We start from the raw sequence: 14,435 nt of genomic DNA, 5'->3' as shown, positions 1-14,435 counted from the left end.
CTGTATCCTGTGTAGTGAAGCCAGCCTTCGAATACCTGCAATGAATTACTCCAGCATGGGATAGCGCTTATATACTGCACACAAGCCTTCTACTTGCTTCGCTCTGAGTTCCAATTAGATAGAACTGTTAGTTGCTTTGCCTGTAATTAAACTGTGACTCTGAATTAGCAAGATATGGCTTGATCACCATAACGCCCTGGCTGTGAGTACTACTACATACCTATGACTAATGTACAATAAAACTCTAATATTCTTTGTTTTTGTTTGTTTTAGGGAAAAAGAAAAAGCAGGGACACGTGAGTTCATGGGATTTTGCACTAATGGAATGGATGTGTTTAATAAAAATGAATCGTAAGGCAAAGAAGTGGTACTAATTTAATACCATGCAGCAGTGATTAAATTTCTTAAATCTCAAAAAAGGGTGAAGAGTTAATATCTTCTAAAAAGAAGCAGGAGCAACACATCATGTTGAAGAAATCACATTGCAACAGAATAAGATTATAACTATTTGAAACAATATTGACAATCTGATTAACTATAACAAGCTGAAAGAGTGGGTATTAATATTCATGCAAGCTCTTTAGCTTTAATAGGAAATAATAACGTAATTTAGCATAAATATTGTTATAGTCCTGAAGAAGATACAAAGGTTATTAAACTGGGTTGAAACGTATATTTCTTTCATCACAATCACAATCTACGCTTCTTTAAAAAAAAGTGACTCTATTAAAAGATTAGCAAGCGAGTTGAGCAATGGTCAAAACTAATTTTAAATTGAAAGCAATGTTTTACATACTTGCAAGTGGGACATTTATCACTGTGACAAAAACAAACAGACACACACACTTTAATAAAATTGATTCTGGATGGAGAAGGTAATGAAGCAGTACTTTTTTGAGGAGATCAGATTTATCACAATATTTTGATGTTTGTGTTTTGTCATGGGGACTCTGACTAGGGCATCTAGCTTGTGACCATTCCTACTCAATATCTGAATATCTGAATTTCAGTTTGATCTTCTTTAGGTCCTGCCTAGAGATATCTTAAGCTGTCTTGCCAGCCTCATGTTTTCAGAAAAAATTATAAATAAATAAATAAATACATATGCACTTTTCTTGGAGGGTAGGTGGGCTATATCAGCCCTGTTCACATTTTGCTTCCTCCTCATACAGTTTAGAGCACGGGACAATGGGTCAGCCCACTTCAGTGATTGACTGTCGTGCACTATGAGTGACAGTATTTTTCCCGATCACTTGTGTACAGACCCTTGAAAAGGAGGGCATTTCCGTCCTAGGGCGGTTGCACCCACATTCAGTTTTAGGTCGAGCCTAGGCAGCACATGCGCTGTCTCTTAAGACATGTTGTATTCACTCTGTGGGATTCCATCCCACCCATTGGCTTTTTCTCTATAACTTGGACTGTCCTTAAAAAAGGCTTGTTAAGGCTGGAGGAGGACAAGGACATTACCGCTTACATATGGTTGTCTGCCAGCTGTACATATGCTTTACAGTGTGACATCTGTAAACGAGCGTGTACAGAAAAGTGTGGGGGCATAATTCAACATTAAGATGTTAGATGGGGCCAGGTGATGTAAAGAGAGCGTCTTGCTGCGAAGTACTGTAAACAGAGTCCTCGGTGGAGTGAACCTGAAGCTGTGCACCAGCCCCTCTCCCTACAGCTTTGAATGGACTCAAACCTCTACATGGCACCAGTGGAGTAGGGAACTTCGAGAAGAAGGAGACAGCTACATTGCAATGAGCCCTGAGGTTTCATTCTTTTCTCTCTGGGTGACACTTCCCTGAAATAGATCATACAATTCAAGTGTTTCCGCCAGAGAACCAGCACCAACATCATTCACCCAGAGCTGTAAATCTGCAATTACGACATTTTACTACTCCTTTGTGGTTCTTTCTAGTTGTTCCATATCTTTGCAAGTTGCAGTTCTTTTCTCAAGAAGTGGCATATTCTAATACATGTAAATGAAGTCACGTGTTTATCTCAGTTCAGCTTTTAAGTTCAGCCTGGGTGCACAAATAGCTTAACGGATGCTTATGGCTGCAAGCAACGTCAAGACGTCTCCCACTTAGTACTTTAATATATGTATGACAGTCCATAATGAAAGATGAATGTGTGTCGTTCCACAGTTCCAGAGTAATTATGGCGTAATCGCATATATTTGTTTTCCTTAATGAAGGAAGTATATTTATGCATGCCTGATGACTCATTAGATCTATAGTCTCATATTTTAATTGAGGAGTTAAATGGCTGCTAAAAGAGGCACTAATTCAGGACAAATCGAGGATTAAAGGATTTTCATGGGCACGGGAAGGCACAACGTGTATGATTATTTTTAAGTTTTGCTTCTCGTTGGAAGGATTTTAATTGCTGTGCTGATCTTCATTGGCACCGCTGTGTTCAGCACTTAGTAGCTGTCTGTTTCTTACGATGACGCTTGAGAAGTTCAACGCATTACGTTGCATCTTAGCAGCTGAGTGAGGATGTGGTGCAGTGACTGGCATTTGCAAAGGTGGACATTGGAATGAATGGGGACAGTGATTGTTTATATAGATACACCCCTTTGGACCACTGTGCTTGTAAAGGCCTCAGTGTGTTATTATTACATTTTATTATTTTCATTTTTGTTTCTCTTGCTCGGAAAATACATAAAACCAAATTCATTGCATTAGAAACGACATTGCTTGCCATGGCAAGACCTACTGACTTTGCCAGTGCTTGTTTCTTTAATGCCTTATAGCGTTTTGTGACATAAACCCATTCAAGTACTTCTGAATGCACATTCTCAAATCTACTTCAAAGCTGGGTTTTATTTATCGGATGTTGTTTGTTGCTATAGTTTCCCAGAGTGCACTGTTCATCGTTATCCCCCAAGCTCTCCAAAGTAGCCAGGAAATACATCTCTCTCTCCTAAGCAACTATCTAAGCTGGCAAGGCCCGCTTTAGCACTGGTCGAAAAGTGAGGGGGCCTCCCTGCACGGTACTTAGGGGGGCCCCCTCCGGGCTCAATCAGGAGCTGTCCCGGCCAGAGTTCAGTTGCGAGGGGGCCCCTTGGAGCTAGGGCCCCCCCCACACCGCGTGGGCTGCGGGGGGCCTGTGTTACGCCCCTGGGCACCCGGTTCGACAATCATTTTTGGAGCCCGCACACACCATGACCTCCTCCTCGGATACTCTCACTACCACTGGGCAAAAGTGCCCCTCATCTCTCCAATCATAAGTTACTGCTAAACATTTCGCCCTGTCCCCCTCCTGAGGTCAGCGCACCCTCCACCGGTCAGCGCCCAGTGTGGCCGCACTGGTCGCACTGCCCTAAAGCCGGCCCTGAGAGCAGGCGTCCCAGGACTGTGCCCTACCCCGCTGGCCTAATGATTCACGGAAACGTTTCTCTCTTGCAAGAAGCTTGGCCGCTTTGTATTTTTTTCTTGAGAAATACAGCCTTTTCGGGATGTCTCGATTGCCGACTACGTGCCCCGACAGTGCCATAGCCTCCGCAGGCCCGTGGGGTGCCCCCTCCCCAGCCCCCCCCCCGTCTCTGGCCCGAGAGCTCCTGACTGGGTCGGGGGCTCTCCATTTACTTTACAGAAGCCCCCCCCCTCAAGTTTCGTTACGCCCCTGCACAGGTCCCTTCCCTAGTCTTTCTGTGATGTGTCCAGTGACGTCCTTATGAGAGTCCATGGTGCACGGAGGACTCTGGAACTGTTGTTTATAGCGCCTAGTGCGGTAGAGATGGAAAAACGTCTCACGAAGCCTTCACTGCATTGACAGATTTAAAATGTCTTCAAAAGCTGCTTCTGATAACAGTAATCTTTTTAAAGACAGAGTGAAAGAAACTAAAGGAGTAGCCTGAAAGTTGGGGTTTAGCTGTTATTTGGGGTCTGCTTTCTATTTATTTATGCTATTAATTTAACGTTTTACATAGCGCTGACTGGTGGAAGTCGGCATCTGGGCACTTTACATTAGGCAGAAAAGTACAAACTTTGGTAGAAACAAACCAGTATAGTATTACTGCATATTTACAATACCAGGCCGGTTTTACAATCGTTGAACATGAGATTGTTATATTTGACAAGTTTATGTTGGTCTTGAGTCAGGAATAGGCACATTTGCATCATAGTAAAAATGTTGTGGAGCTTCCCATCACAGCCGAAGAATGAACCCTGACCTCGAGGCCCACCATCACCACTGTCGAAATTGATGCTACCATGAAGGCCATCCACTCGGCGGCCCCATCTGCTCCTTGCACCAACACAACTTCACCAAAGCACTCCTAACGATCAGCAAAGCACTAACACCCATCCTCAACACCTCCATCGACTCAGCCACATTGCTAGAGACCTGGAAACATTCCACTGACATGTCTCTGTACAATAAACCATCCGTTGACCTAGCTATGCTTACCGGCAACAAACCCATCTTCTTCCGATCATAACCGGCAAAGGTCTTGGATCAAACAATGCCTCATCAATCACTCCTCTCGACTCCACACAGTCAGGAATCACGCCAAACTATAGTAAATGAACAGCACTCATTGCCACCACAGACAACGCCTGAATGATCCTTGACAGAGGAGACACAGCAGCCCTTATTCTTCTGGACCTCTCGGCAGTGTCTGACAGTCTCTCACCCCATCCTCGTCAAGTGCCTGCACGAGATTGGCATCCAAGGACCCGCTCTCCTCTGGATCTGCTCCTTATTAATGGATAGAACACAAGCTGTCAGCCTGCCAACATATTCCTCCAAATCTCGCAAACTCATCTGAGCTGAGCTCAAGGTTCTTCACTCAGCTTTACCCTCTTCCATGCAAACATGGTCCCTCTGGCCAATGTAATTCGCACATACAATATTAACCTCTTCTGCTATGCTGATAACACACAACTCATACTCTCCCTTTCGGACAAGACCTCCAATACAAGAAATAAGTTCACCGCCTTCATGACTGAAGTCACTAGTTGGATGAAAGCCAACTGTCCCGTGGTGAACACTGTAAAGAGAGTAGTGATCTTCGGCAAGAACACCTCACCAGCTAAACTCGGGCCCACATCCACACATAGTAACCATGCCAGTTACCTCAGAATATTCATCAACAGCAAACTGGACATGACCACACAAATCAACACTGTCACAGAATCCTGCTTTCACACCCTGAAGATGCTGAGGAAGATCTTGAAATGGCTCCCAAGCAACAATAGAAAAACTCTCACACCATAGTAACCAGTAAGTTGGACTACAGGAATCCCCTCTACATCGGGATCGTCAAGCACCTCCCTAGAAGTCTACAAACCGTCCAGAACTTGGCAGCCAGACTCATCTTCAATCTCCCACAGAGAACTCACATAACACCACACCTAAGGAAGCTCCACTGGTTCCTGATACACAAATGTGCTCATTTCAAACTCCTCACACATTCAAGGCGCTACTCAACTTAGGCCCCATCTACTTGAACAGTTGTATCTCCTTCCACCAACCACCCAAACACCTTTACTCTACAGGAGTCCTACTTACACACATCTCACGCATACACAGAACCAGATCAGGACAGTCGCTCTCTTACATAGCCCATACATCAGAGCCTGCTCATCTCTTCCTGAATTCCAAAAGTACCTGATGACCTGGCTTTTCAATTACCCAACTTACCACAGGCAGGGCTAGGCACACACACATGCCCAGAGCCAGGATAACCTCACGGTCACAGTGCACTTTACAAACAGAACACAACACAACACAATTTCTTTTATTCCTCCCATAAAACAAAGGTACAATGGGACAGTCCTCCGACACGGAGGGATCTTGTTCCTGGTCAAGGTGCTGCCCCCAAAAAGACTGTCTGAGTGCTCTAAGGTCTGGCTGAGAGACAACTTTAGCTGTCGGACAAGCATGATGTTTTCCACAAACGACATAATAAAAATATATACATAAACGCGTATATACAGGGGCATTTAGTCATCCATTGGCCCCTCCAAGTATCAACCATATTCTTCTTCGGCACGCTACAGCATACAGCACGTGGCAATGGGTCATTCAGCCAATGGCCCTCTTGCACTGAGTGACAGTATTTTGCTTGATCCCATTTCCACAGCTGCCTAAAAGGGGTGCACTTCAGTGCCAGTGCCTGAGTGTTGTTTTTTTCATTATTTCTCTTTTTAATTTTTTTGCCATTTGTTTGCAAAAAATACAGCAAAACACATTGCACTCTCGCCAAGGGCAGACCTATTGGTTTTGCATTGCTTGCTTCTTTAGATATTCAACTTTGGATTTCTCTTTGTTGAACTTCAACCGTACAGTCTTTTGTAATGAAATGGTTGCTTTTAGCGGATTTTCAATTTTTATTGCCCCAAATGTTAATTTGCAGTATTAGCATTGTGCACACAAGCAGCCAGTTTGGTGGCTCAGTGACGTAATGCATCCACTCCAGTAATTTGTGTTTGACCCTATGGCCAAGAATTTGAATCCGGGTGGGCCCACTCAGCATTTCATCCTTCTGAAACATTTTTTTCAGACAATGTCAAGAGGCACAAGGGTGAGCCTGCACTTTTCCAATACCCAAGCTATGATATTAGGTTGGTTAGAATTGTCTACATTGTTTATCATAGTATAATACGTGGGATTATCTCTGTATAAAAGGCAGTCTCTGGTTTCTTTAGAATCGGCAAATAGTGACACACCCAGTCGCCAATTATAAAGAAAAGACGTCGGAGCTCAACTTTAAGTTATTACAGTTGCGTTCTGACATCATAATGCCTGCTGGAAGAGCCAGCAGCAGAGGTGAAAGATCAGGGCAGGTCACGAAGCAGCTGTTTAAAGCAACCAGAAGGGAACCGTTGCTTTTCTTTATTCTGCTCTATTTTAATAGCTTACAATGTCAAGAAGAGAGAATATGTTTATTTTTTATGCTCCGTAGACAGAGAAAAGCTAGAATCTTTCTGAGTTTTTCTACAGATTCCAAGCTATTGCACCATTAAAAAAATCTGACATGTATTGAACTGTTTCTAATATCTATTTGCCTCAAATATCTAACAGGTTTTTAATCTGTTTGATTTTGCACTTGAGGATTTATTTTTATTGTTCATGTTTGCAGACATACTCGCTTTTTCATATGAAAGAGCTGCACACCAAGGTTTTAAGTGGTTTGTTTTAAAGGTGATGGTGTAACCATGTATTATATGGGATAAAGTACCCCCTGGCGTTTAGGATAAGAATATTGCTATTCCCCTCGGAGTTCCATAACCTCGGCCTCGTTGCTCTATATGGTTATTGAACTCCTTGATGACTTGCAATATCCTTATAAAGTACATCAGGGGGTACTTTATCCCTTATATAACTAGGATACTATGTTACAGGGATGTTATGAGAGGAAGGACATATCTACATTCATGTTATCAGAACAGGGGAGTCACTCATCAGAACGAGAGCTCTCACTTGCCTAAGGCAGGACAGACCGGCCTTTACTTGTGATGTGCAATAAATGGAGTAAAATTAGTTTATCTCATAAATTGTTCTATATAAAGGGAGGAAATAGTACTATGCTCTGTTGAAAGAGTGTCCAGGGGTATTAACAGCTCTGTCAAAAATGCTAATATGGAAATGATAAACTTGTCGGTATTGATATTATGACTCGGGCATTTCTCATGTGAGCATCTACCACTGATCACCTGTATTGGGTGAGGATATCGCATGATGCTCGATTCTAAATAAAGGTGTGGATGTGGTTTGACTTTTCCAAGAAGTGGTCACTACAGTGTATATTATATGTTAAAGTGTGGGCCACCGTGGACCTTGGTGAATTGAGAATACAACACAGTGGGCCTAAATTGAGGATATCACTTGAATGACCTGCCTAAACTGATGCTTGTGACCAGTTTTTAGTGTGAATAAAGCATAGTGGAGAAGTGTGGCTCACTGGTTAGAGGAAGCAGACCTGGAAGCAGAGGTCAGCCCGGGACCAGGGTTCAATTCCTGGCTCGGCGGTGTCTTGAGTCCTAAAATGTCCATGGACTCGACAATTCTTGCTCCGGTGCCTACTCGATTCACGGGTTCACACTCTGCGACTCTGGGCAATAGCTTGCTTAATCTCCACAATGGCCCCTCGTGGCGGGATGCCTGGCTTTCACCTTGCGGATACCCTGCCGGGGTTATCTCACAGGGGAATACCAGGACGGGTTCCCTAAGCAAGCGCTTAGAAACCGCTTGATGATTTGCGCTTTATAATTTCCTGTACATTGATAAACATATTACACTGCACTGCATCTGACCTATGTCTCTCCTATTAATTTCAGTCCTTAGCAGCTATAATGGCTTGTGAAAAGTATGCTATATTTTGTCTCCTCTTATAACATCCTTGAATAATTTTCTGATAAAACTGCAAATAAATGCCATTAAATCTCATCCAGAGGAAGTTAAAGAGTTTCTGACTATCAAGAGTGACTGTAACAAATCAAGGTCTAGAAGTGGCAAAGCATGCAGGGATAGACAATATTTTATTCTGAGATATTAGAATTATTCACATTGCGATGTTGGTGCTTTTGTGTAGCGAAGGGCAGCTCGTGTAGAGTAGACCCTAGAATGTGCGATGGTTGTTAACTAACACGTGTTGCTGTGTTGCATTTGTGTTTCCGAGCTCACTGTTCTGATTGCACCATGTGTCCCTGATCCAGGAAGAAGATCAGGTGAGCACACAGTATGCCTCGCTCCAGAACCTGTCAATAAAAAAAGGCAATGCTTCGAGAGGGCCTGAGCTGGATGCCGAGAAGAAGAGTTGCTATGCTACCATCGCCGACATCATGAGCGAGCCCCGTCCCACAGAGGAGAAAGACACGGACGGCACCTCACTGACAGAGAATCCTTGAATGTTCTGCCCATCAGATCTCTACGCTGCTGTTGCACTGTTGCCTACCCCAGATCCACCTATAGTGTCTAATATTGGTCTGTCGACGAAGTAGTTTGTCTATGTCGAACTGTTTCCATATGGGACCAGGATCTTGATGGCAGATATAAAGTGAAGGACTTTGTGATCTGCCCTAGATAAAACGTACTGAAAAGCTAATACAGGTTTGCTGCAGAAACAGTTCAATACCGGTATTTCAGTCTATTATAACAATGGAATGTTGGGAGCTTCAATGAAGACAATGGAGTGCTCTGGGCTTCTAATGACCGGTAGAAGCCCGTAGAGCAATGTTCCAACGTTTGTTCACAGCTCTTGCTGTGAACAAAGGCCTCACGGAGCCCGGGGGGATTTCAACCTCCAAGGGCTCCGTGAGGCCTTTGTTTGACTAATTAGAACATTCTGCCCTCTAGAGGACGAATGCTCTAATAGCCTTAAAGCTGTAGCTGTAGCGGGCTATACCGGCAATTAAAGTCCCGCTCCTTTGTTAAAGGCCCTCACCTTCGGCTCCGTCCTTTAACGCTGAGTCAGGCCTATAATGGCCGGTGTAGCCCGCTACAGTGGACTTTAGGGCTATAGTCGTCTAAGCCTGGGCGTAGCAGGCGAAGTGCCTCTATGCGTATGTCCATGGAGTTTGACAAAAAACTGTGGAAATAAGCTATGCTCCCTCCCCCTCCAAAATTAATAAAAAGTGTAAAACTAAGACACTTACCTGAGTAGCTGCCTCTTCCTCTGCCTGGCCGCTCTCCTTCGTGCATCAACGATGAGGAGCCTTCTTTTTACATTTTTGATTAATTTGGGAGGGTGGAGGGGCTGGCTAACTCCGCTCCTCCCCAGAGGGGAGTTTTTGCCTAAAAACCACGTTTGGAAAGGAGCGCGGAGTAGGCAAAAATTTGCAAACTCCCTTGGGGGAGCAGAGTTACCCGCCTGGGGTTATAGTTGTCACCTTTGATCAAGACTCCTCCAAGTTAAGTGATCATTCTCCTTTTGAAGATTATTTAGTGTCTGTGTGCCATATCTGCCTATCGCTTTATGTAGAATTAATTTAATGGTACTCTTCTTCAGGTGGGTGTACAATCTTCTGTTCAGAGTCTCAAATTCTAGCTTCTCAAATCATTTTTGAGAAGCACAGATATATAACTAGAAGAGTAAGCATTGGCAAAGCCAATAGGTCTCACCATTGAGGCCTATTGGTCCTGCCAATGTCTTTTGTTCATGCTGTACAGCATTGGCATGAACAAAAGGAAAAATAAAGGGACCATGAAGTAAACAATTTATTTTGTATGGGAAACATCCGTTACGACGCGTCCGTAACAACGCAAGTCGTTACCACAACTTGCGCTGGAGGGCGCTAGAAGATTAAAAATAGTAAATTTACTATTCCAACACCTTCCCTAGTGTCCACGGGGACTGGTGTTAGAATAGTAAATTATACTATTCGACATCCGCGCCCCCAACGCAAGTCGTGGTAACGACTTGCGTTGTAAGGGACGCGTTGTAACAGCACGCGTTGTGACGGTACGCGTTGTACCGTCATACATCCATTTTGTATGTGTGTGAATGAGTCATGACGCATGCATGTGACACAGTTGCCATTGTTTTATATCGATTTAAGATGGATCTTTAAATAAAGAAATATGAAAATGAAAAAGTGGAAACAAATGTTGTTTCTTAAACAGAAGGGCAGGCAGAAATATTGATGCATGACCTGCCAAAATAAATGAATAAAACAGTGTAAGGAGGTGGGGATGTGAGGACAAAGGAGGAGCGCATTGTGGTAGAAGAAGCCGAGAGGGAGTATTGAAAAAGAAGCACACAAGGAAACAAGCAGCAAGGAGGGGGAGATGCAGATGAGGAGCAACAAAGGGAAAAGGGAGAAGAACATGGACCCGAGCAACATAGAGCATGGAAGAGAAAAGCACACAGGTGAGTGAGAGCAACATGGAGCACGGGGGTGGAGAAGCACATTAACAAGGGAGATTAACGCAGAGAGTGGTGAGGAGGGAAGCACACGAGGGAAAAAGCTGGAAAATAAATGGAGTACTTAAGCCAAAATAAGCAGTAGTTCACTGAAGTGAGCAGTGGTAGTACTCAACACAGAGTCTATGCTCCAGGGGAGGGATAAACAAGATGGACAAGGCAAGCCGTCCAATAGGAAACAAGCAAACGGAGAAACCATAAAATCAACCACTGGTAAGCAGTGGGTGGGTTGTAAGTAAGGCTACTTGTTTTCCGTTTTAACAGATAAATACAGAAAGAAACAAGGTGTTTTTTATCTGCATTTATTTTTAAAAGAGGATAAATACTGGAAATTGTGCTTCTATTAAGTGACTCTCAGTGCTGTCTTTCATGAAGTATAGGCCAGCAGCTGAGCAAATGGACAGCATGGGAAATTAAAACACAGGATGAAATTTCTTTAAATAATGCATATGTCAACATACATTTGTGGTATAATGCTAGTGTTTACCGGTGGATGCATTGTTATGTAATATTTGGCAGCTTAAATAGCTAAAAGACGACGAACATCAAAGTATGAGCGCATGTCTATCAGTTTAACAGATATGGAAATGTACAGTTTTACAACAACATTTATACTTGAAACACCAAAGAAATATGGATAAATACAGATATAATGGCCAAAAGATAAATATGAATCAATACAGATGAAAAGGCCAAAAATAAAATACCATCAAACCCGGGAGCCCTAGTTGTAAACCATGTTAAGTTATTGTTAAGCTGACAATAGGTCTTTTATGGCCAGCCAGCTATGCTGTCTTGTAAGGCTGACCAAAAACAATTTTCATGTTTAAAAAGTGCACACGTTTAAAGGAAAATGGTACTTTGTGCTGATAATGTTAGCTTAGAAATATGAGAAAAATTGGCTGTTATGTAAATACCCATTCTACAAGCGAAAATTGTGCAACTTCACAAAGGTATGAAAACATTAGGGGCCAGATATAGGTGGCCATTTACCGATCAGTAATGGCCGATTTCGGCCGTTACCGACCGGTAAATGGGTTTTCGGTATGTAGGGGCTACATTTACCGATTCGGTAAATTTACCGAATCGGTAAAATACCGAATCGGTAATTTTACCGATTCGGTAATTTCGGGATGTAGGTGGGACTCTTCAGAGTCCCTAAGGGCTTACAGATTCGGTATTTTACCACCCAATTCAATTGGGTGGTAAAATACCGAATCCAGGTGTGCATGCACATGTCTGCATGCACACCTATGCCATGTGACAGACAGACATGTCCTTAGGGCATGTCTGTCTGCCAAATGGCACACATGCCAGTATTTGGGGTGCTAGAGGGTGTCAAAGTGACACCCCCTGCACCCTTGCTGGAATCGGTTTTTACCGAATCGGTAAATACCGATTCGGTAATGCCCATTGATTCCTATGGGCTTCAATGCCCATAGGAATCAATGGGCATTACCGAATCGGTATTTACCGATTCGGTAAATACCGATTTTTACAGAATCGGTAATTCAATTACCGATTCTACCTACATCTCCCCCCTTCTATTTTACCGATTCATAAATACTGAATCTGTAAATTTCGGTATTTATGAATCGGTAAAATAGAATTACCTACATCTGGCCCTAAATGTCTACAAAACATACACATAGCTTAATCTATTTTGACTACATGAAGTTTTGGGAAATTCAACCTAAAATCACCTGTCAACACTTTTTTTGGCTTCTTGTGACCATAGTCAAGCGTTTATCAGGACAAACACAATTTTCAGACTGAAACAAATTATGAGCAGTAATTTAGGACTCCTTTTTACAAAGTGGTTGACCCATAGAAAATACAGTCACAATGAATTAATACAATGAATACAATAACTCAAGTAGCAGAAATACAGGCTATCTAAATGCCAAATCATGCTCCTTTATCCAATGGGCATTGGAGTGGCTAGTTACTGTCACAAAAATATTGCATGTAATCGACTTAACTTCTTTCTTCATGGGAAATATTAATAATGCGTGGCTGGAGCTACATGTGATGGTTGGCATGGCCTGGGCCGTGACTAAGAGCAGACAATAAGGGTTTATTTTATTTATTTATTTATTTATATCATTTCTAAAGCGCGCTGTAACCCTACGGGCATCCTGGCGCTGAAAAATGCATCTGAGGGGCTGAGCAGTAAGGGCAGAAATGAGGGGAGAAGCTTTATGGAGGTGTGACATTAGGAAATAGCCAGGTCTTTATCTTTTTGCGGAAGAGCATCAGTTAGTTGGTTTTCCTAATTGACAGAGGAAGGCTATTCCAGAGGTGGGCTGCCGCTATGCTAAAGGCTCTGCCCCCATGAGTGGCTTTCCTGATCCTGGGTATACTAAGGAGATTGGTGGATGAGGAACGGAGGGTCCGTGTAGGTTCATACCACTTGAATTTGGTCTGAAGGGGTTTAGGACCTAAGCCATGTGCAGCCTTGAAAACGGTACACAGGGATTTGAAATGGATCCTCTGCTGAATGGGCAACTAGTGCAACTCGGCCAGAGCAAGAGTGGTGGAAGATCGACGTCCTCGGGAGAGCACCATCTTTGCAGCTGCCGCCTGGATGCTCTGAAGTCTGGAGATCAGATAAGCAGGAGATTCCAGTAGCAGAGCATTGCAGTAATCCAGGCGGCTAAGGATGATGCTTCTGACCACGGTTGCTCTGGTGTGTGCTGGAAGTAAGGGCAGCAGCTTTCGAAGGCCCCGCATTAAAGCGAAGCAGCTGCTCACCTGTCTGTTGACGTTGGACTCAAGACTCAGTTTGTCATTGAGATTAACCCCCAAGTTCCGTACGGTTGTTACTGGTGCCAATGGCTCACATGAGTCCAGAGGCCAAAAGTCAACGGGCAGGTTTCTAGCTATTCTTCCCACTTTGCATTGCATTATCTCAGTTTTACTGCTGTTAAACTGTAGTGAGTTTCTTTTTAGCCAGGTTGCCATTTTCCTTATGCAGGTGTGGAAGGTCTCAAGAGATTCTGCATGGGCACCATCAAGGGAAATCATCAGCTGCGTGTCATCCGCATAGTTGATCACGCTAATGCCGTGAGCCTTGATGATGGCCATCAGGGGCTGCATATATACGTTAAAAAGGATCGGGCTGATCGCAGACCCCTGAGGAACCCCATGTGGGACCATAGCAAACTCCGACTGATACGGGGGTAGTGCCACTGCCTGCCATCTATCTGACAGGTAAGAGCGGAACCACTCAAGTGCCATACCCTCTACTCCAGCGGTTTTCAACCGAGTCAGCAGGATGTCGTGGCTCACCGTATCGAAAGCGGCGGACAGGTCAAGCAGAATCAAAATTGCTGACTCCCCCCTGTCCGCCCTCATTCTTAGGTCGTCCAGGACCATCAGTAATGCTGACTCGGTTCCATGGGCTGGTCTGAACCCGAATTTTTCCTCCTCAAGGATGTTATTAGTTTCCAGGAAGAGGGACAGAGACCTACTGACCATCCGTTCCATGATCTTTACTGGATATGGCAGGAGAGAGATAGGTCAGTAGCTCTTATGGCAGTTGGGGTCCAGATTGGATTTC

At 43.7% G+C, this 14,435-nt stretch overlaps 1 protein-coding gene across 2 annotated transcripts in view; it reads left to right on the top strand.

Moving 5' to 3' along the window:
* The window catches only part of LOC144756289 (uncharacterized), a 199,403-nt gene extending 188,859 nt beyond the window's left edge, over nt 1-10,544 (top strand). For both annotated transcript variants that reach the window (XM_078645950.1, XM_078645951.1), the window contains 2 exons: nt 274-296; nt 8,667-10,544. In XM_078645950.1, the coding sequence (XP_078502076.1) occupies nt 274-296; nt 8,667-8,858 (215 nt within the window). In that variant the 3' untranslated portion in view covers nt 8,859-10,544. The remainder of the gene's footprint in view (nt 1-273; nt 297-8,666) is intronic.
* Nucleotides 10,545-14,435: the final 3,891 nt, after the last annotated feature.

The sequence above is a fragment of the Lissotriton helveticus genome, chromosome 5_1, assembly GCF_964261635.1.
Source record: "Lissotriton helveticus chromosome 5_1, aLisHel1.1, whole genome shotgun sequence".
Classification (NCBI taxonomy): Eukaryota; Metazoa; Chordata; class Amphibia; order Caudata; family Salamandridae; genus Lissotriton; species Lissotriton helveticus.
The sequence above is the reverse complement of the archived record's forward strand: the minus strand, read 5'-3'. Positions and strand labels throughout refer to the sequence as shown.